Source organism: Mytilus californianus, unplaced genomic scaffold (assembly GCF_021869535.1).
Source record: "Mytilus californianus isolate M0D057914Y unplaced genomic scaffold, xbMytCali1.0.p SCAF_6, whole genome shotgun sequence".
NCBI classification, from domain to species: domain Eukaryota; kingdom Metazoa; phylum Mollusca; class Bivalvia; order Mytilida; family Mytilidae; genus Mytilus; species Mytilus californianus.
Window position 1 is genome coordinate 45,382,207 of NW_026262712.1, and position 16,520 is coordinate 45,398,726.

Sequence of the window (16,520 nt, forward strand, 5' to 3'; positions counted from 1 at the left end):
ATAAAACAATGATATCCCATGAAATGGCAATCGTTCCTTTCTTCTGCTAATGTATTTCTAACGTGGTGTATTGTATAATAATCCAGCGAAAATCGATGGGCAACTCATTAAGTCTTAAATAAACTGTTGACAAATTGATATGTCTCGCCTTATGTTATTTCGATAGTAAAATGCAATTGTGGATATCTAAATGGCAATACTTCAACTTGTTATAACATTCAACATCAATGAACCATGACTGAAAGTGCAAGACCACACAATATCTGTGGCAGTGATGTATGCAAATGTAAGTACAACTACCTAACGTATATCATTGACTTATTATACGTGGTACCCCTTAAAATGAATTTATTATATAACAAAAAATCTAGTATAATCATTTTATGGTACTTGGAACACATAACAACCACCTTTCATATCAATATGGTCTAACAATGTCATATTTAATTTTATTTTGTTCAAACTTAAGTTATATACAAGAGCAAAGAAGATACCTCTAATTTGTCACAACATGTCCCAACGACAATAATTGAGGGAAGCGCTTCTTTTGTGTCGTCGATTTCCTGTACGTCATCACCATAACAATGGATAGCATCCATCCAAAAGTTTATGTATTCTGTAAAAAAAAAACCCATGGTAGATAATTACAATATGAAAACATCAAGCTTACGATACAAAAATGACTAACACTTAATTAGTTTTTGAAAGTTCAACATGTTCAAAGTAAACACTTATTTGAATTCAATATGGGACAGAAATAACACATTCTTTAATACTGCGATCTTATTAAAACATAGTACAAATCTGTAAGCCGCGGTCCCTATGGACGTTACTAACAAAGTTAGCTGTGAAAATATTCCATGATGACATAACTTATCACGATGATAGATGTTAAACTGGTGATATTACAATATACTGGATTTAATAGGATGCTGGCCATGGGTGTAAAGATGTTCAACGCCAATGGTGAAAAACAAAGACAGAAATAAAAACAAAAAGGAAATTACCCAGAAAGGAATGAAGATCGGCAGATAGTAATGCATGGTCAATTCCAAAAGAAATACGGAAGAGTAAATGATATAGTCCCCTGGTGTATAAAAGAAATAGATGAATTAATCAAAACGCAATGATCAACATTAAATCCCTTAGATCTTATAATATAAACGGTTCCAAATTTACTTGGCCGGATGCTTATTTTGACAAGTAATGTATCCTAAATGATTTTTGTTATGCCTTAATATGTTGAAAAATAATATCCAATGAAGAGCTTATAAAATAAAAAAGGATATGTATGAAGTTTATATGATCTGACTATCCAGCATATAAATCGATGTGATATCGTATATTCTTAGTATACACTTTAAATCTCAATGCATTTCTTCAAATTATGTTTGACATTTTATTAAAAAAGGTAACAGTAAGGGAAACGCAACGTAAAAAAAAGTTTTGTTGCAAGACATACATCAAATTTATATTTTTCTCCATGGATGTGATAAAATTGCCTTCTGTAGATAGATTAAAGAAGATGTGGTATGAGTGCCAATGAGACAACTCTCCATCCAAGTCACAATTTGTAAAAATGTAAACCATTATAGATCAAAGTACGGTCTTTAAAACGGAGCCTTGGCTCACACCGAACAGCAAGCTATAAAGGGCCCCAAAATGACGAGTGTAAAACCATTCAAACAGGAAAAACAACGGTCTAATCTATAAAAAAAAACGAGAAACGAGAAACATTTATGAACCACTTCAAAAAACGACAACCACTGAACAACAGGTTCCTGACTTAGGTCAGGTGCAAACAAATGCAGCGGGTTTAAATGTTTTGACAGGCGCAAACCGTCACCTTAACCTGAAATAATTGTATAAGATCACAACATAGAAAGACACACTATTAAATATCAATTGAAATGGCCTAACTCAATCAAAAGACATGTTAACAAATAAAAGTAAACATACACTGAACGAATAATTCTGATCTATGACACAATTTAGGTTCGCATGTAGCCAAACGTTTTTTAAACTGTACGCACAGAAATCATTTAAGCCAACTTCTGCTTTCGATTGATGATGAACAGCAATAATTGACAACTACAGAACATCTCTTGAAGAAACCATAAAACAAGATATTGCTCAATAATTATAACCGCGTAAAGGTATGACTAAGGGAAACTTGACAAACATACATATATATGGGTGACATAATAAAGATATAAGTTTTAGGCAAAGAGGAAGTTAATCACGGTATTAGGTATAGATGGTCACACCAACGGGCAGAGGTAAAACAGTATATCAACTTCATTTAAAGCCGGGTATATACAGACAGTTATTATCATAGGTTTACGGGGATTTTTATTAAATGCTGATAAAGATTTACCTCCAATGTCTTCAAATGGAATCTCGCTCAAATTCGGGAGGTTCTCGTCTACATCTTCAGATGTCATCAATCCTTTTATGTTCTTACTAACATCAATAACCAACAAATAAATTGCATGTTTATTTAAAAAGGTTTGGTGAGTTGCGTAGAATTCGTATTGACCAGCAAAATCTAAAAGTGCCACTTCAGCAAAGTCGTCTAATGACGCTTCAGATTCGGACCAACCTTTCAGGTCAGCAAATAAATCAACCTCTTTTACCTCAGCAGGGTCTACAACATTATCTTGCAGGTCAGAGTCCCTTTTTTCTGTGTCTTCATGTTTTTTTCTATCTTCATTCTCAGTCATCTCTACCTCTGGAGATATTTTAGTAATTTGATCTCTTTGATCATTGGAATTGGTGATCTTATCTTCTTTTACTGATACATAATGGTCTGGTATATGTGTCAGCTTTGATTTTGTATTTGAGTTTTTGTTTCCTTTCGGAGGAGGGATCATTAGGTTCTTTATTAATCTTGATTTTCTTCCTTGGTTTGCATCAAAACGAATATCTATAAAAGGTAATCAACTTTATTTAGCGTATTAGAGAGTTAGGAAAAGAATGATTACTGTTAAATTACAATGACATTCAGTTTGTTAATTTCCGAACATTTATGGAAAAAAGTAAAATAACAAAAACAGACTTGGAGGAAAGTTCAAAACGGAAAGTCCCTTGTCAAATGGCAAAATCAAAAGCTCAAACACATCAAACGAACAGAACATAACTGTCATATTCCTGACATGGTACAGGCATTTCCTTGTTTAGAAAATGGTGAATAAAACCTAGTTTTATAGCTAGTTAACCTTTCACTTGTATTTAAGTCGCATAAAAAAACTCCATTATATTGACAACAATGTAGGAATCAAACAACATAATAAGTAAAAATGTTATGGGAAAGCTCATCAAACATAACAGGTTTAAAACTAAATATGTCAGACTCGGGTTTCGTCTGCATACGACTCATCAGTGGCGCTCGAATCAAAACAGTTTCAAGACAAACTCAATTTCTAAATTATAGAGCATTGCAAACCAATATTGTAAAATGACGTGAAAAATCGGGCTGATGCAATTTATGACTAGGATAGATGATATTTTATTTGTTTTGGATAATTTAAACGTTTAATTAACAGTCAATTTACCGAAAAATGCCTTATTAATTATATCTTTATGCTAGCACAAGAACGCTAACTACTAGGCTGATGATCTCCACATGGACGCAACGTCTAGCAGCAGGGGCTTTGGCCCTTTGAAGATATCAGGCTTACAATGTTATAAAACAGACGCGCTTGTCGTCTACAATAATTGCACTTGCAAATCAGACTTCGAAATTGAATATATTGATATATATAATAAATTCATATAAAAGTATACACGTTTTGTTTTCAAATAAAAGTGAATATAGAAATAAAAAAGACATATTCCGACCAAAAAAATCCCTAGGCCAATTCGGATATTATTATATACATTGCGAGATATAGAAATTCTAGTTAAGAATGTAGCCGAAATAACATACTGTGAAGTGTAGTGAACAATTACATCAGGTAAATTGCTTACCTTGGGAAAAAATCCAAGTATCATCTGTTAAACATACTTTACATTTTTGAGTCATGATGTCTATACCATTCGTGCTTGTTACATCTGATATTTTTTTTCTCAATAATTTTCTGGTTAGACACGTTTTTCCAACACCAAATGGTCCCACGACCGGTAAACGTATCATATATCTATTTTCAACACCACTTTGTAGAACTTCTCTGTACTGTTTTTCTGCTGCTTTTCCCATCTTCCAAATAGTCAATGGTATTTGATCTGTGATATATACGCAGCATTAGCAATTGGATATGTGAACGTTTTCCAAAATTGTTTGTAAATGTCTAAAAAAAGGATACGGTAACGACATAACTATTGAAAAAGCTAAGTACAACTAATGGAATTGTTAATTCTATTCACTTAAAATAAGATTTAAAAAGGTTTATACTATTCTGTTTAAAATGGATAGGCACTAGACTATTTGATTTTCCTTGACTTGTTCATGGAAGCGAGTTTAAATGTGAGCTAGGTTAAATATATATTCATTTATGGTATCATTCTCTTTGCTATAATGGAGTATGTAGTCAATTAAGAAAACGAATCGATTTAGAAAGTTGCTTGTACTTTAATAGAAATAGAAAATATACAATAAAGAAATAAATGTTGGGCAAAGCAAAGCACCAACCTACATAAATGCATCTATCTACTAGAAATTTCCCACTTTATCTATAATTTGTTACTCTGTCTATATCTATATATCTATTATAAAGGATGACATCTTTGTTTACCAGATAAGAGACATTAATAAAGATAGAACTGAACACTTTTTGGGGGAAAATACCTAATTTTCAAAAATCCCATATCTAAATATTTATAAATAAGTCTATGAATTAAGTAAATTTCTTTGAAATATTTTTAACATCACAGTGACATCACAATCACATTTTTGCACTAAGTGGCCAGGCTAAATCATCATAAATTGAATAATTCTAAATGGATTCTAGAATTACGCTTTTGTTTTGTTATTTCAAGACACGTATCATGTATGCTTTCTCCTTTATAAAACAATACCTATTGCTTCACAAAAAATAAATTAGCCCAAGAAGAGACAACTCCTTATAATCCTCAATATGATGATCATATTACCATCGTCTGTCAGCCGTTACTGAATTAGAATTTGTTTGCCTTACATTATTTGTGGGCTTTTGGTCTTTTAAATAACTAGCAACGAGTGTCTTGATAAGACTGTTTAAGCATATGTATCATTACAAATGTTTTCTTAGCTTAACATTCTGAAGCATTTAATGAAGTTCAACGGACTATTATCATTAGCATAACTACCATTATTAATATAGAATACTGAGTTTTAATCCAATTAACTTAGCTATGACGATCTTGCTTTTTTGGAAGTACATTGGCCTTCCAGCATTTAAGAGAACCTCATTTAGTAATACTTTCTAGATAGTAATCTCGAATGATCTTTCCTTGTAACCCTTTGATCTAGTATAGTTTGCTGATTGATGAAGTCACTCATGTAAGACACATTACAATCATTCGATTTAAAGTTTTCTGTTCAAACATTTAGTCGGAATCGATAATTATCCCTTAAAAAACATTAAAAATCACCACTTACAAGTAATGCATGACTATGCTGTTTATATGCAAATGAGCAAAAGAACCGTTGCCCTATCAGAGAAGAGGCAGAAGATCTGAAAGGGATATTCAAACTCATAAATCGAAAACAAACTGACAATCTGTAAAACTCAACATAGAAAAATGAAGACTAGGCGACACGAGCCCCACCAAAAAAAAAAAAAAAAGAGGTGTTCTCAGTAGCTCCGTAAGAGTTAGGCAGACTCTTGCAACATGTTACACCCTTTATGTTACTTCTATAAAATAGGTTAATGGGTTATATCAAGTGATTAGGCATGTAGCAATAACGGATTGGTAATTGACTTTTATCTTACCGTAAGACATCACCAAATTCGTAAACCATCGGTCATGCAAATTTTCGAAGGAAAAGGATTGTACAGATCTATTTGTTTGAGCAGATTGAAATTGTAACAGACCAAGTTGTAAATAGTGACACTTCTTTTTGTTTTTTTGTTTCAAAATGAAAATGTTAAAATGAAATAACTCAAGTAACATGATAAATTCCATATAAACAATGTGAATACTAGTAATCAAAGCATTTTTAATTCAGTACAACAAAATGAGATGTTGCTTTCCAATGAGACAAAAATCCACTAAAGACTTTTAAATTAAAATAGGAACAATTAGGGGTCACCGTACGACATCAACAATTAGCTACTAACCCAACACGTATATCATGCTATATCTAGGCAACAGTAATTACATGGATAATAACGTCGTCATATCGAGGAGCGTTTCGTACAGTTATTTTGTACTGATTTGGTCCAGTCGGTCATGGTTTGGTTAGGGCACTCCTCCGAACGATTGCCTTAGTTCTCTTCAAATAAGCATGGACAAAGTAAATAAGATGTTTGATTTATTGTTTTACATCATTCTTTCAACATCTAAATTGTGGTTGTTGAAAATTAATGCACGTAAAGCATGATATTGAAAATTGACATGGTTTGGTTAAGATATTGACATGATTTGGTTATGTGTTCCAAATTTTGTCATGGTATTGATCTCATTGTTATGGTGTAAATAAAAACTGATATATATTAGCTTCACGAAAACATTGATAGTGTGTTCGAATGCGTCGTTAATAAAACCCCAAGTACACAATGTACCAAATGGCTAATAAAAAAGAAGCCTTTTTTCTAACCAATTAAATGGGTTTAATTGGTGAACCCTACATGAAAAATCTTAATGATAGTTCTTATCCAAAGACACATACTAGCTATGCATAATATAATTGATACAGGCCTTGTGCAGAACTCGTTTGTGCTGCCATTTGAAGGAACTCTTTTTCGGCTTAAATAATCTCCGAATGATATTTACAAATGATATCATGGGTGTATAGATGAGCGAGATTAGTAGTCAAACGGTATTGCCCGATAAGTTTTTGTTTTACCTGGAATCCTATGAGAAATATCTCCATCGAGACCTCGGTATGGTTTGTTGAAAACAAACCAAAGCGCGACTAGATGCAGTATTTTTGATAAATTTAACGGTCACAGTCCGTACCCATCGTCATATAAGTTTCTAGTGGCAAATAAGTCCCTTCTGTTTTGTTTCTTTTTTTTATTTGATTTTGTTTTTTTTTTTTTTTTTTTTTTTTTGGATGGAGGTCATTCGAAAAATGAATCAAATAAATCTGTATATCAAACCAGCTAGGCGAGAGAAAACAAAATACACACACGAATATAAAAAAATACACACAAAACTAAACACGGCAGACAGCTTTATGCCATTATTACGATGGATCATTTTTGTGTGTGTGTTTTTATTTATATATGCATACGTTTTCTTTTGAAATTAGAAAAGGGTTGAGAACAAAAATAGTTACGACTGAGTCTACTATTCCCCATTAAAAATATACAATTTCATGAATTTCTATAGATTTTCTGAATTTGAGCAAAAGAGTAATGTGCGGTTGAATTTTTACTACACTGCAACTAGACGACAAAACCAACAAAAAGACTTCTAGAAGTCAATAGTCTTCAACAATGGACACATACAATCTATACAATATGTCAAGACCTAAATCTACCCATGTTCAGTTTATTAGATCTATGTAGAATTAGGCATATAAATAGTATCTATATATAGAGATCTTAGGAGTCCTTTTTTATTCAAGGTTTATTCGTTTTGGAAGACCTTTTGGTAAAGAAGACAGACTTGCTTTGTTTGATATAGCAGCATTTAATCCATGTCAAAATCAAAGGCTCTGCAATTTTTCATTTCAGTTCTGATATCCAAGACCTCTCGTGAAGCTTACATTTTTCGGTGTAATGATAGGAATCCGATATGCCAAAATATTTGGTTATGTCGGTAAACGACAGAGCTGAGACTCCCGACGGACAGCATCTAAAAGTAACATGAATAAATGCTTTGTTCTTTTAAACCGTCATTTGCTAAATAACAGTATTTGACGAAGGTTTCTTCTGAACGAACTTCTATGAATATCTAATATCTCCTTGGCATATCAAAGTTTGTATAGTTATCATAATATGATATATGATGTGATGATGCTGTGATACGTAACTAATCTTGCCGTTGTTTTCCCCGATTGAACTACATTGTATTTTACAGTTTGTCATGTCGGAAACTTTGATAGTTACTAAATTGTATTGGTTTTGAAAATTCGACCCCGTAACTTGTATCTGGTGGATAGTTGTATCATTGTCAATCATATCAACTTATCTTATTTTAATAGTGTCATCTTGGTAGGTTGTTTTGTTTGTTTAACCGAAAGATACATTTTCAACTTATAATATTGACAACAGAAATCCAGTCTGAAATGCAAATTTGTAATATATCTATATGGAATTTTATTTGATAGACTTTGACATTTTCCAAGTGAAAACCATATCATTGAATCTGTTATCCTTGTCGTCATATTATACATGTATTTTCAATAACGCTGTTGGCTAAAATTAATTAAATTATTGTATCATGTTTGTTTATTTATTCATTTATCTAACTAGTTATATTTCATATGTATGATATACATGAATGAATTACAGAGCTGAACCATGTCGAACATGGGCCATGACATTACTTAAGCAAACCATGACACAGAATTTTCATAATTATAAAAATATTTGCAAAAACAGCGATATTTTTCAGAATATTTAAAAACAAGTGTAAATCGAGAAAAGCGCTTCGGAAGCATGAAATTTATAAGTGTTGTTTTCATATTTTACAGCATTGGGTCGATACCTCTACTGGTGGACTATTAGTCCCCGAGGGTATCATCAGCTCAGTAGTCAGAACTTTGGTACTGACATGATTTATAATAAACCTTTTTACAATTGTCCGTCTATAAATTTTAAAGTGTAGCTTTTCTTATAAAGTCAAAAACCCAAAATAGACCAAAAGTAGAGATTTTGTCAAATTTAGGCATAGGAAACATAGAACGCAGGATTTTATAACTAAATATTCACATCAGATATGTAAGATGTCACAATAAACAATTTTTAAAAAAAGTTCTCATTGACGCATGCGCCCTATATTTCCAGTCCAATATACCAATGGAAATAACCTGTTTTCTTTAATTTTCGTGAAAATAAATATGTGTGCTATTTGTGACGCCATGAAAGAACGTTAATACGTAAATTTTCTAAAAATTGTATAGTTCCTACTTAGTTGCTGTTTTAAGTATGACTACATTAATTTCAGCTAGAAATAGGTGTCAATAGGGGCCATTTAAGGCCTCATCGAGCCTTCTTTTTTGTTACACAACTTTAAAATGTTCAGGTCTTACCATCTTCTGCAAATTGAAACTTTGTAAGATTTAATCTAAATTGTTCAAAATCGATAATTTCTTTATCCTTCAAATGTTCCTTTATTTCTACAAAAGAATAAAACAAAATATGTAATGTATACTTTTGACCAATAAATGATGTCAAGCACAGTTTAATAATTGAAGGAAAATGTATGATTGATGAAGTAATTATTCTGTAACTATTTACAAATATATCACTTTAACAAAAAATACCATTTTAACAAATAGTATCATTTACATCATTTAATATTGTTATGGAAAGATCAAAATATTTTCCATTGCATATTTTACAACCCTTTTTATTAAAATTTGAATAAATCATTCACAAAAAAAAAACTACCTTCAACACACATTTTTATAAAAGTAACTTATTTTTAGGACTTGAGCATGTGCACAAAAAACGGAAAATGTTTGTTTTCGAATGAAAATGCATAAACAGAAAGTCACATTTCGTTTTTGTTGGTAGACACCAGCAAATGAGAAGATGAGTCACTCCAATTTTTTCTCCCAAGAGCTGGAAGTTTTGAAGAGTGTGAGGTTTATTGTGTTTGATTAATCATCTATTCAAAGTTCTATTAGACAGCATTTGAATGGGTTCGGTATTCGAATCATATATAATTTGTGAAATAATCTTTCCACGGTAACTATTTTTGTGCTTTTGTGGCTACCTCATTAATGAAAAATTTACAGCAAAATATGACACCTTATTGTGGTAAGGAAGTATAAAAAAAAAGATATAATATTTTCATACTCAGGCAATATGTTGTATATATTATGATATGTTTAATAATATAATAAACATGGTAGGTCATCGAGCTTGATTTCAAGCTGCAGGTAATGTAAAAAATGACACATTTTGTATGGAGCATACTGAGGAAACGCATCATAATGTGATTAGAAGATAAACTAAATCATAGAATTTTGAAATATAATTTGAGAAGATAGCTCTCATAAAATTCGTTCATAATATCGAAAAAAAAAATTGTGTCACCGAACGTTTTTTTCTTATCTAACATAAAATAGACAAATTTCCTTTATAAATTATACTTTTTCTGTGTTAACTCCACTAAATACATTTTGTACAATGATCACATTAATGAAAATCCTTATTGGTAAGTTGCATTCCTGTATTGAAATTTGCTGACCACATAACTTTTGATTTTTTAACCCTGTATACCAACATTCCCCATGTGAAATTATTAAATTGTTTTGAATAAACATTGAACGACAAAATTTCTTCTTATGTGACGTTTACATTTTCTGACGTCAGACACGCGAAGCAATGAATGTGGTTTTTAATTTGATAGATGCTTTTGTGCTTTTTTGTAAATGATTGTTTGTTTTGATATTGTAACACAGTGATGACTGCTGTACCCATATTTTGACTATTTTATTTATCATGTCTGTTTTGTTCACGCATCGTTGTAAACATAATGGAATTTGATGAGACTGTCGTACAAGTGAGAGGTTTAGCGCTATAAAACCAGGTTCAATCCTCCATTTTCTACATAGGAAATGCCTGTACCAAGTCAGGAATATGACAGTTGTAATCCCTTCGTTTGATGTGTTTGAGCTCTTGACTTTGCCACTTGATTAGGATTTATATCTAGAAATTGACTATGAGGGTCGGTTGAAAACAAAACTTTACGACAAAAGAGATGATTTCAGCTTCCCAATAGTGAAGCATTGGGAAGCTGAAATCATCACTTCGTAAATTTTACGGACGCCATCACAAGTTGGTTGACCGTTATGGAATATCTGTTATATAGATGATATTAGATATGTTCCTTATGTCGTAACTGCAATCCCGTTCCCTTTTCCCGAATGTGACTTACCGAATTAGACTTCTTACCATTATTTGTGACATTTTTACCTATTGTGTCTGTTTGTTTTGTTCACGCATCATTATCAATATTATTAAATTTGATGCAACTGTCGTACAAGTGAGAGGTTTAGCGCTATAAAACCAGGTTCAATCCACCATTTTCTACATTTGAAAATGCCTGTACCAAGTCAGGAATATGACAGTTGTTGTCCATTCGTTTGATGTGTTTTGTCATTTGATTTTGCCATTTGATTAGGGACTTTCCGATTGAATTTTCCTCGGAGTTCAGTATTTTTGTGATTTTACTTTTTTATTCATGAGCTATGTATACGTTTAGGGAAATTATCCTTATACCCGTTATCGGTTCTTTTCTTTACGCAATTTGCACTGATGAAGTCGAAATGAGTGAACTGTGATGGACCTGGTGGTGAAATATATGTTTGTTTTTTACTATTTTGGATGAATATTTGGATTTATTATTAAACATGATTTTGGAAATTTGGATACTGATAAAAAAAAAGGTAAGTTACTATATTATGAAAAGTTGTTTCCTTTGCACATTTTGGCTTATCTTTTTATTTGAAGGTATCAATATCATGTTGTTTGTTTTTAATTTAAGAATTCGCGACCAGTCAGATGCATTATTATTCCTAGTAAACCAATTTTCATCTGAAACGGTCATTTCGATCTGAACAGCTCTAAAAAGACTTAACATTAAATTATTCAATCATTATCAGTCTTTCAGTAAATTTCATTTAACCACTGCGGTAAATTCAGTACTGTTCAGACAACTCGCTTGCAGATAATTAAGATCTGCTCAGACTACTTTTAGATTATTCAGTATTTATATGATTTACCTGTACACATCAACATCAAACTGAATTGTCAGAAAAGCTAAAAACAGTTCTGAACTGACTGCAATTGTCTGAACACAACTGAATTGACCGCAGTGGATCAGTCTGAAAATTTACTGAAATACCTGAACATGACTAAATATACTATTGTTCAGAGTTTTCAGATGAAATTAAGATCAAAGAGATCATTTAAGGCTAAAATTCATGTACTAGTGTATAAAGGAGGAGGTAAGAGCAATGTTTTACCCTTTAATTGCTAAAACTGTAGACTTTCAAAATTATGTTAACTTTATTGATAAATAAACAAGTTGCTTCATTCTGGAAACTTTAGTGCGAAAGGTCACTTATGGTGTCTCCATGACGTCATAAACATGTTGAACTCAACGTATTTGACATCAAAGGGATATTTCAAGAACATTTTATAGACCAAATATATGTTAAGGAGCTTGACCCAAGAAAACATTTTTCACACATAAACATCTTTGTGAAATAAAATTTGTATCCACATATCTTTTGGCTAAATCTCTTGCTTATATCTAAATAATAATGACAAGATCTCAAAATAAGGCTATTTTGGCAGTTTATATTTTTTGTATTTAATATAATTATTTGAAGCACTAATGCAAATGTGTAAGACAAAATTCCAAAATATACACACTGATGAAAAAAGACATTAGCAAACTTCGGCATTCAAATGGTGCAAATAAAATTACCAAACTTTTACATAACACACATAAGAAAAATTATCATTAAGAATGTATTCTTCTGATGTTTCAGTCTCGTTGAAATCTCGTTCGTGTTTATTTCTAAAACATGTGATACAAGTGGAAAATATTTATGAATTTAAATAATATTATAATCAAACTTAACCCTGTGAAAAAAATGCGTACTTACAATAAGCAGTTATTGAGAAATAAAATGTTCAAATTTTATAACCAATCCGGTCAGTGTCATCAGCCAAAATGTTGTGAAAATGGGCGAGGAGTACAAAAAAAATGATTTTACCAAAAATATGTACATCCCATATGAAATTTTTCCGTTAAAATTCTTAGATATGTTTTTTTTGCAATCATTTATAACAAAGAAGTTGAAATAATATGCTTTTTGTTCTAAAAAAAAAGAGAAAAATTCCAAATTTGCAAAATTGACAGCATGGTCAATTTGACATGAAAAAGCAACAAAATTTTATAAAACTTTTTTAATATTAACACCAACCTATAGTTTCTTTAAGTTAAATTTATTCAGATTGGTCCACTTCATCTTTTGTGAAAGTATGAAAAAAAGTTTATCATGTTTTTATTTTCATGATAATAGCCCAAAAAACGGGAAAATCATTAAACATGGGGTACTTTCAAATGGCCGTAGCAAAAAATGAAGAGCACCACCATATGATTTTTTCTTCATCAATTACTTTCTTACAGGCATATAAACCCAAAAATCAGGTCAAGAAAAAAATTTTAATTCTAGAACTTTTTTACTCCTCAGAGGTGTACATCCTTAAAGGTCATTAAGATTCTTTGACTAACACAAAAGAACATTTTTCAAAATTACACATCTATAGAATGATTTCATTGGTTACACAAACATGTTAGTGTAAATGTTTTGTAGGAACTAATTTAAGAACATATCTCGTTTATGTATTAAGTGAATAATCATATTTGGTAATATCTTTTAGTATATTTTTGCAAGCAATCTACAATACCTTGTATGTTGAATTTTTCTGAATCACGTATAATCAATTCCAACAGGTCTCTCCTCAGACTTTTATTGACTTTACTAAGACATTTGTATAGTATCTTTGAAGGATCTGCCATCGATTTTTCCACTGTTTCTGTCCAATACCTCAGGACTTGCCAAAATGGATTGATCACTCGTGTATGTTTTGCTAGTTTTAAGGTATTTTTATTATATCCAATGTTGACAGCAAATGCTACCCAATCCTTTTTAATTGCAGGAAGAATCTTTTCTACAACAAATGGCCGCAAAATGTGTCTTGCTGAAAACAAAATGTAGCCTTTATTGAACGATAATACGAATCTCCTCATTGAATAATAAATCATCACCACTAACAGAAGCGTGCAAGTTGTATGAAGTAAAAAGATGCATAGATTAAATAATCTAGAAATTATTTCTTGCATTCGCTACTGACAAGCGAAAATCCAAACTACATTATACCCTTGAACTTTGGAAGCAGTAAGTTAATCAGTAGTAAATAACTGAAAACCTGGTTTGCTCTTGTAACACACATACAAATTGTCTCCGATTACGGTAGAAAGTAGATAGATTTTCAGCATAAATAATTTTGTTATGAAATTAAATGTCGTAAATGTTTTAAAAAAAAAGGTCATCATAAATGCCGGTATATTTTGGTATACCACATGCGAATTTCGTTTACATAAGACTCATTCGTGATGCTAGAGTCAAAAGTTATTTTTGTTAACAACATAGCTATAAAAAAAAAACCTTTAAAGTTTTTCTGCAAATTATTTGCAATGTCCAGTGATTGCTTAATATCCGTAAACTTTATAATTGTAAGAATACAAATGACACTATATATTGCAATGATTGCATCTCTTACTTAATGTTTCTTTCAATTTTCACAAAAACATTTCGATATATACAATTGCATAAATATATATGTAACATTTGTGCAGCAATACTGCAATGTGTTATATACTATTTTTAATACTATTATGTTAGACTTAACGTCCATTCGCCATTCCCTCGCCAAATAGGCAAACAGAAAATTGACCTATAGGAATTTCTAAATATTTTAATGCATTAGACTTATAGTTCATTTAATAATTATGTGTTATTTGTTTTCTTATTGTATTTTCCTAATAGCTATCACGATTTATGACAAATGGAACCCATCTGAAAACAGGCAACTTATTGCTTCACTAATTACTAAAAAGACAAACAATACATCAAGATAAAGACAAAAAGGCGAAGTTCCTTCTAAAAGAGTTGCCTTTTGTTTAATAATAATATCATTTCTTATGTAATATAAGGATAAATAATATAATCTCTTTATGTAATATGTTTTGCTTTTCAAACTGAATACCTCTGGGTTTTTCTATGGAGTCATTGTTGTTCAGTGTTTATTTTTCTGTTAAGTGGTTTGTAGACTGTTTTTTGTCTTTTCGTCGTTTTCTCTTTAGACTTTTGTATTGTTGTTTTTATTCGACTAACTATTTTTGAATGTCCCCGATTGTCCCATTTTAATTATAATGGTAATGACAGCATACACATTTTTTTTAAAATTTAACATATTATGATAATTTACTTTATTTTTTCGAAATACATGTACTACTGTAACAATATAGTTTTCAGAATGAATTTTTATTGTGTATGAACAATACAGTATTGTATAAAAACATAAATAAAAATGTTTTGGGTGACATTTGTATGTGGGATATTAAGTTGCATATGGAGAACATATATCGCAGTTGATACGATATTCCAGAGCTTGTATATCCTATCATGATTTCCTTGATAAAGGGTTGCTGCTTACAATGAACCAAGAGTTCCAAGTGGTGAAGTTGAAATCATTCTACGAAAATTTTACAAACGCCATCACGAGTTGGTTGACCGTTATGGAATATCTTTTTCACAAATAAAGACGATATTTTTCAATTGTTATAACCACAATCCCGTCCTATTTTCCGCAAATGTGACCTACCGAATTAGATATATCACCGGATTTGTACAAATATGAGCAAAACGACGGATGGCAAATGTGAAGCAGGATCTGCTTTCCCTTCCGGAGCACCTGAGATCAGACCCAGTTTTTTGGTGGAGTTCGTGTTTTAATTTTCTGTGTTGTGTTATGTGTACTGTTGTTTGTCTTTTCGTCGTTTTTCGTTTGCCATGGCATTGTCGATTTATTTTCGACTTATGAGTTTGAATGTCGCTTTGGTATCTTTCGCCTCTCTTTGTAGAATGTCATGAATTTGCAAATTTAATATTCAAAATATATCCTTATCCAAATCCATTGGTGTTCCGGATCTATGAATTTTGCGATTATATCAGAGCAATTTCTCATAATGGCTTTCAATTTTAAGTATATATATATATATATATATATAGATTGCCTAACAATGTAATTTTAACACACTATTTAGTATGTAAATATAAGAATGTTTAAAATATTTACAAAATGATGAAAATAAACGCAATATTTCGCTAGACTAACTAGCTTTATCAAGCGTGCATCTATCCAGGTGAAATCGGATGTAGATGATAAGAAACTTTTGCAGCTCAATGTATATGTTGCACTTGAATTTAGCTGCCTTGAAAATAATACATAATTTGGATGAAGTTCAAGATTTCTACAAAATTGGTAGTTGAAGTTAGCAACGTCCATTGGCCAATATTACAGGATAAAAAGGACGATGCTGTGTACTAAATTATTCTTTATCTTTCCTGTATCTTTTCTCATCTTTTTCGTTAAGACCATCGGGTTCTAAAGTGTGGA

The 16,520-nt window shown here is 31.3% G+C and overlaps 1 protein-coding gene across 2 annotated transcripts in view; it reads right to left on the reverse strand.

Annotated features, from left to right (window-relative positions):
• Positions 1-14,610, reverse strand: part of LOC127706426 (uncharacterized) — a 29,308-nt gene extending 14,698 nt beyond the window's left edge. Inside the window, exons 1-5 of one of the 2 annotated variants that reach the window (XM_052211055.1) lie at positions 13,746-14,610; positions 9,344-9,430; positions 3,970-4,224; positions 2,378-2,926; positions 495-616 (exon numbers count right to left, since the gene is read on the reverse strand). In XM_052211055.1, coding sequence (XP_052067015.1) covers positions 495-616; positions 2,378-2,926; positions 3,970-4,224; positions 9,344-9,430; positions 13,746-14,181 — 1,449 coding nt within the window. In that variant the 5' untranslated portion in view covers positions 14,182-14,610. Of the gene's footprint in view, positions 1-494; positions 617-2,377; positions 2,927-3,969; positions 4,439-9,343; positions 9,431-13,745 lie in introns of those variants that run through there. The other variant, XM_052211056.1, reaches the window with a different exon arrangement.
• Between the last annotated feature and the right edge of the window lie 1,910 nt (positions 14,611-16,520).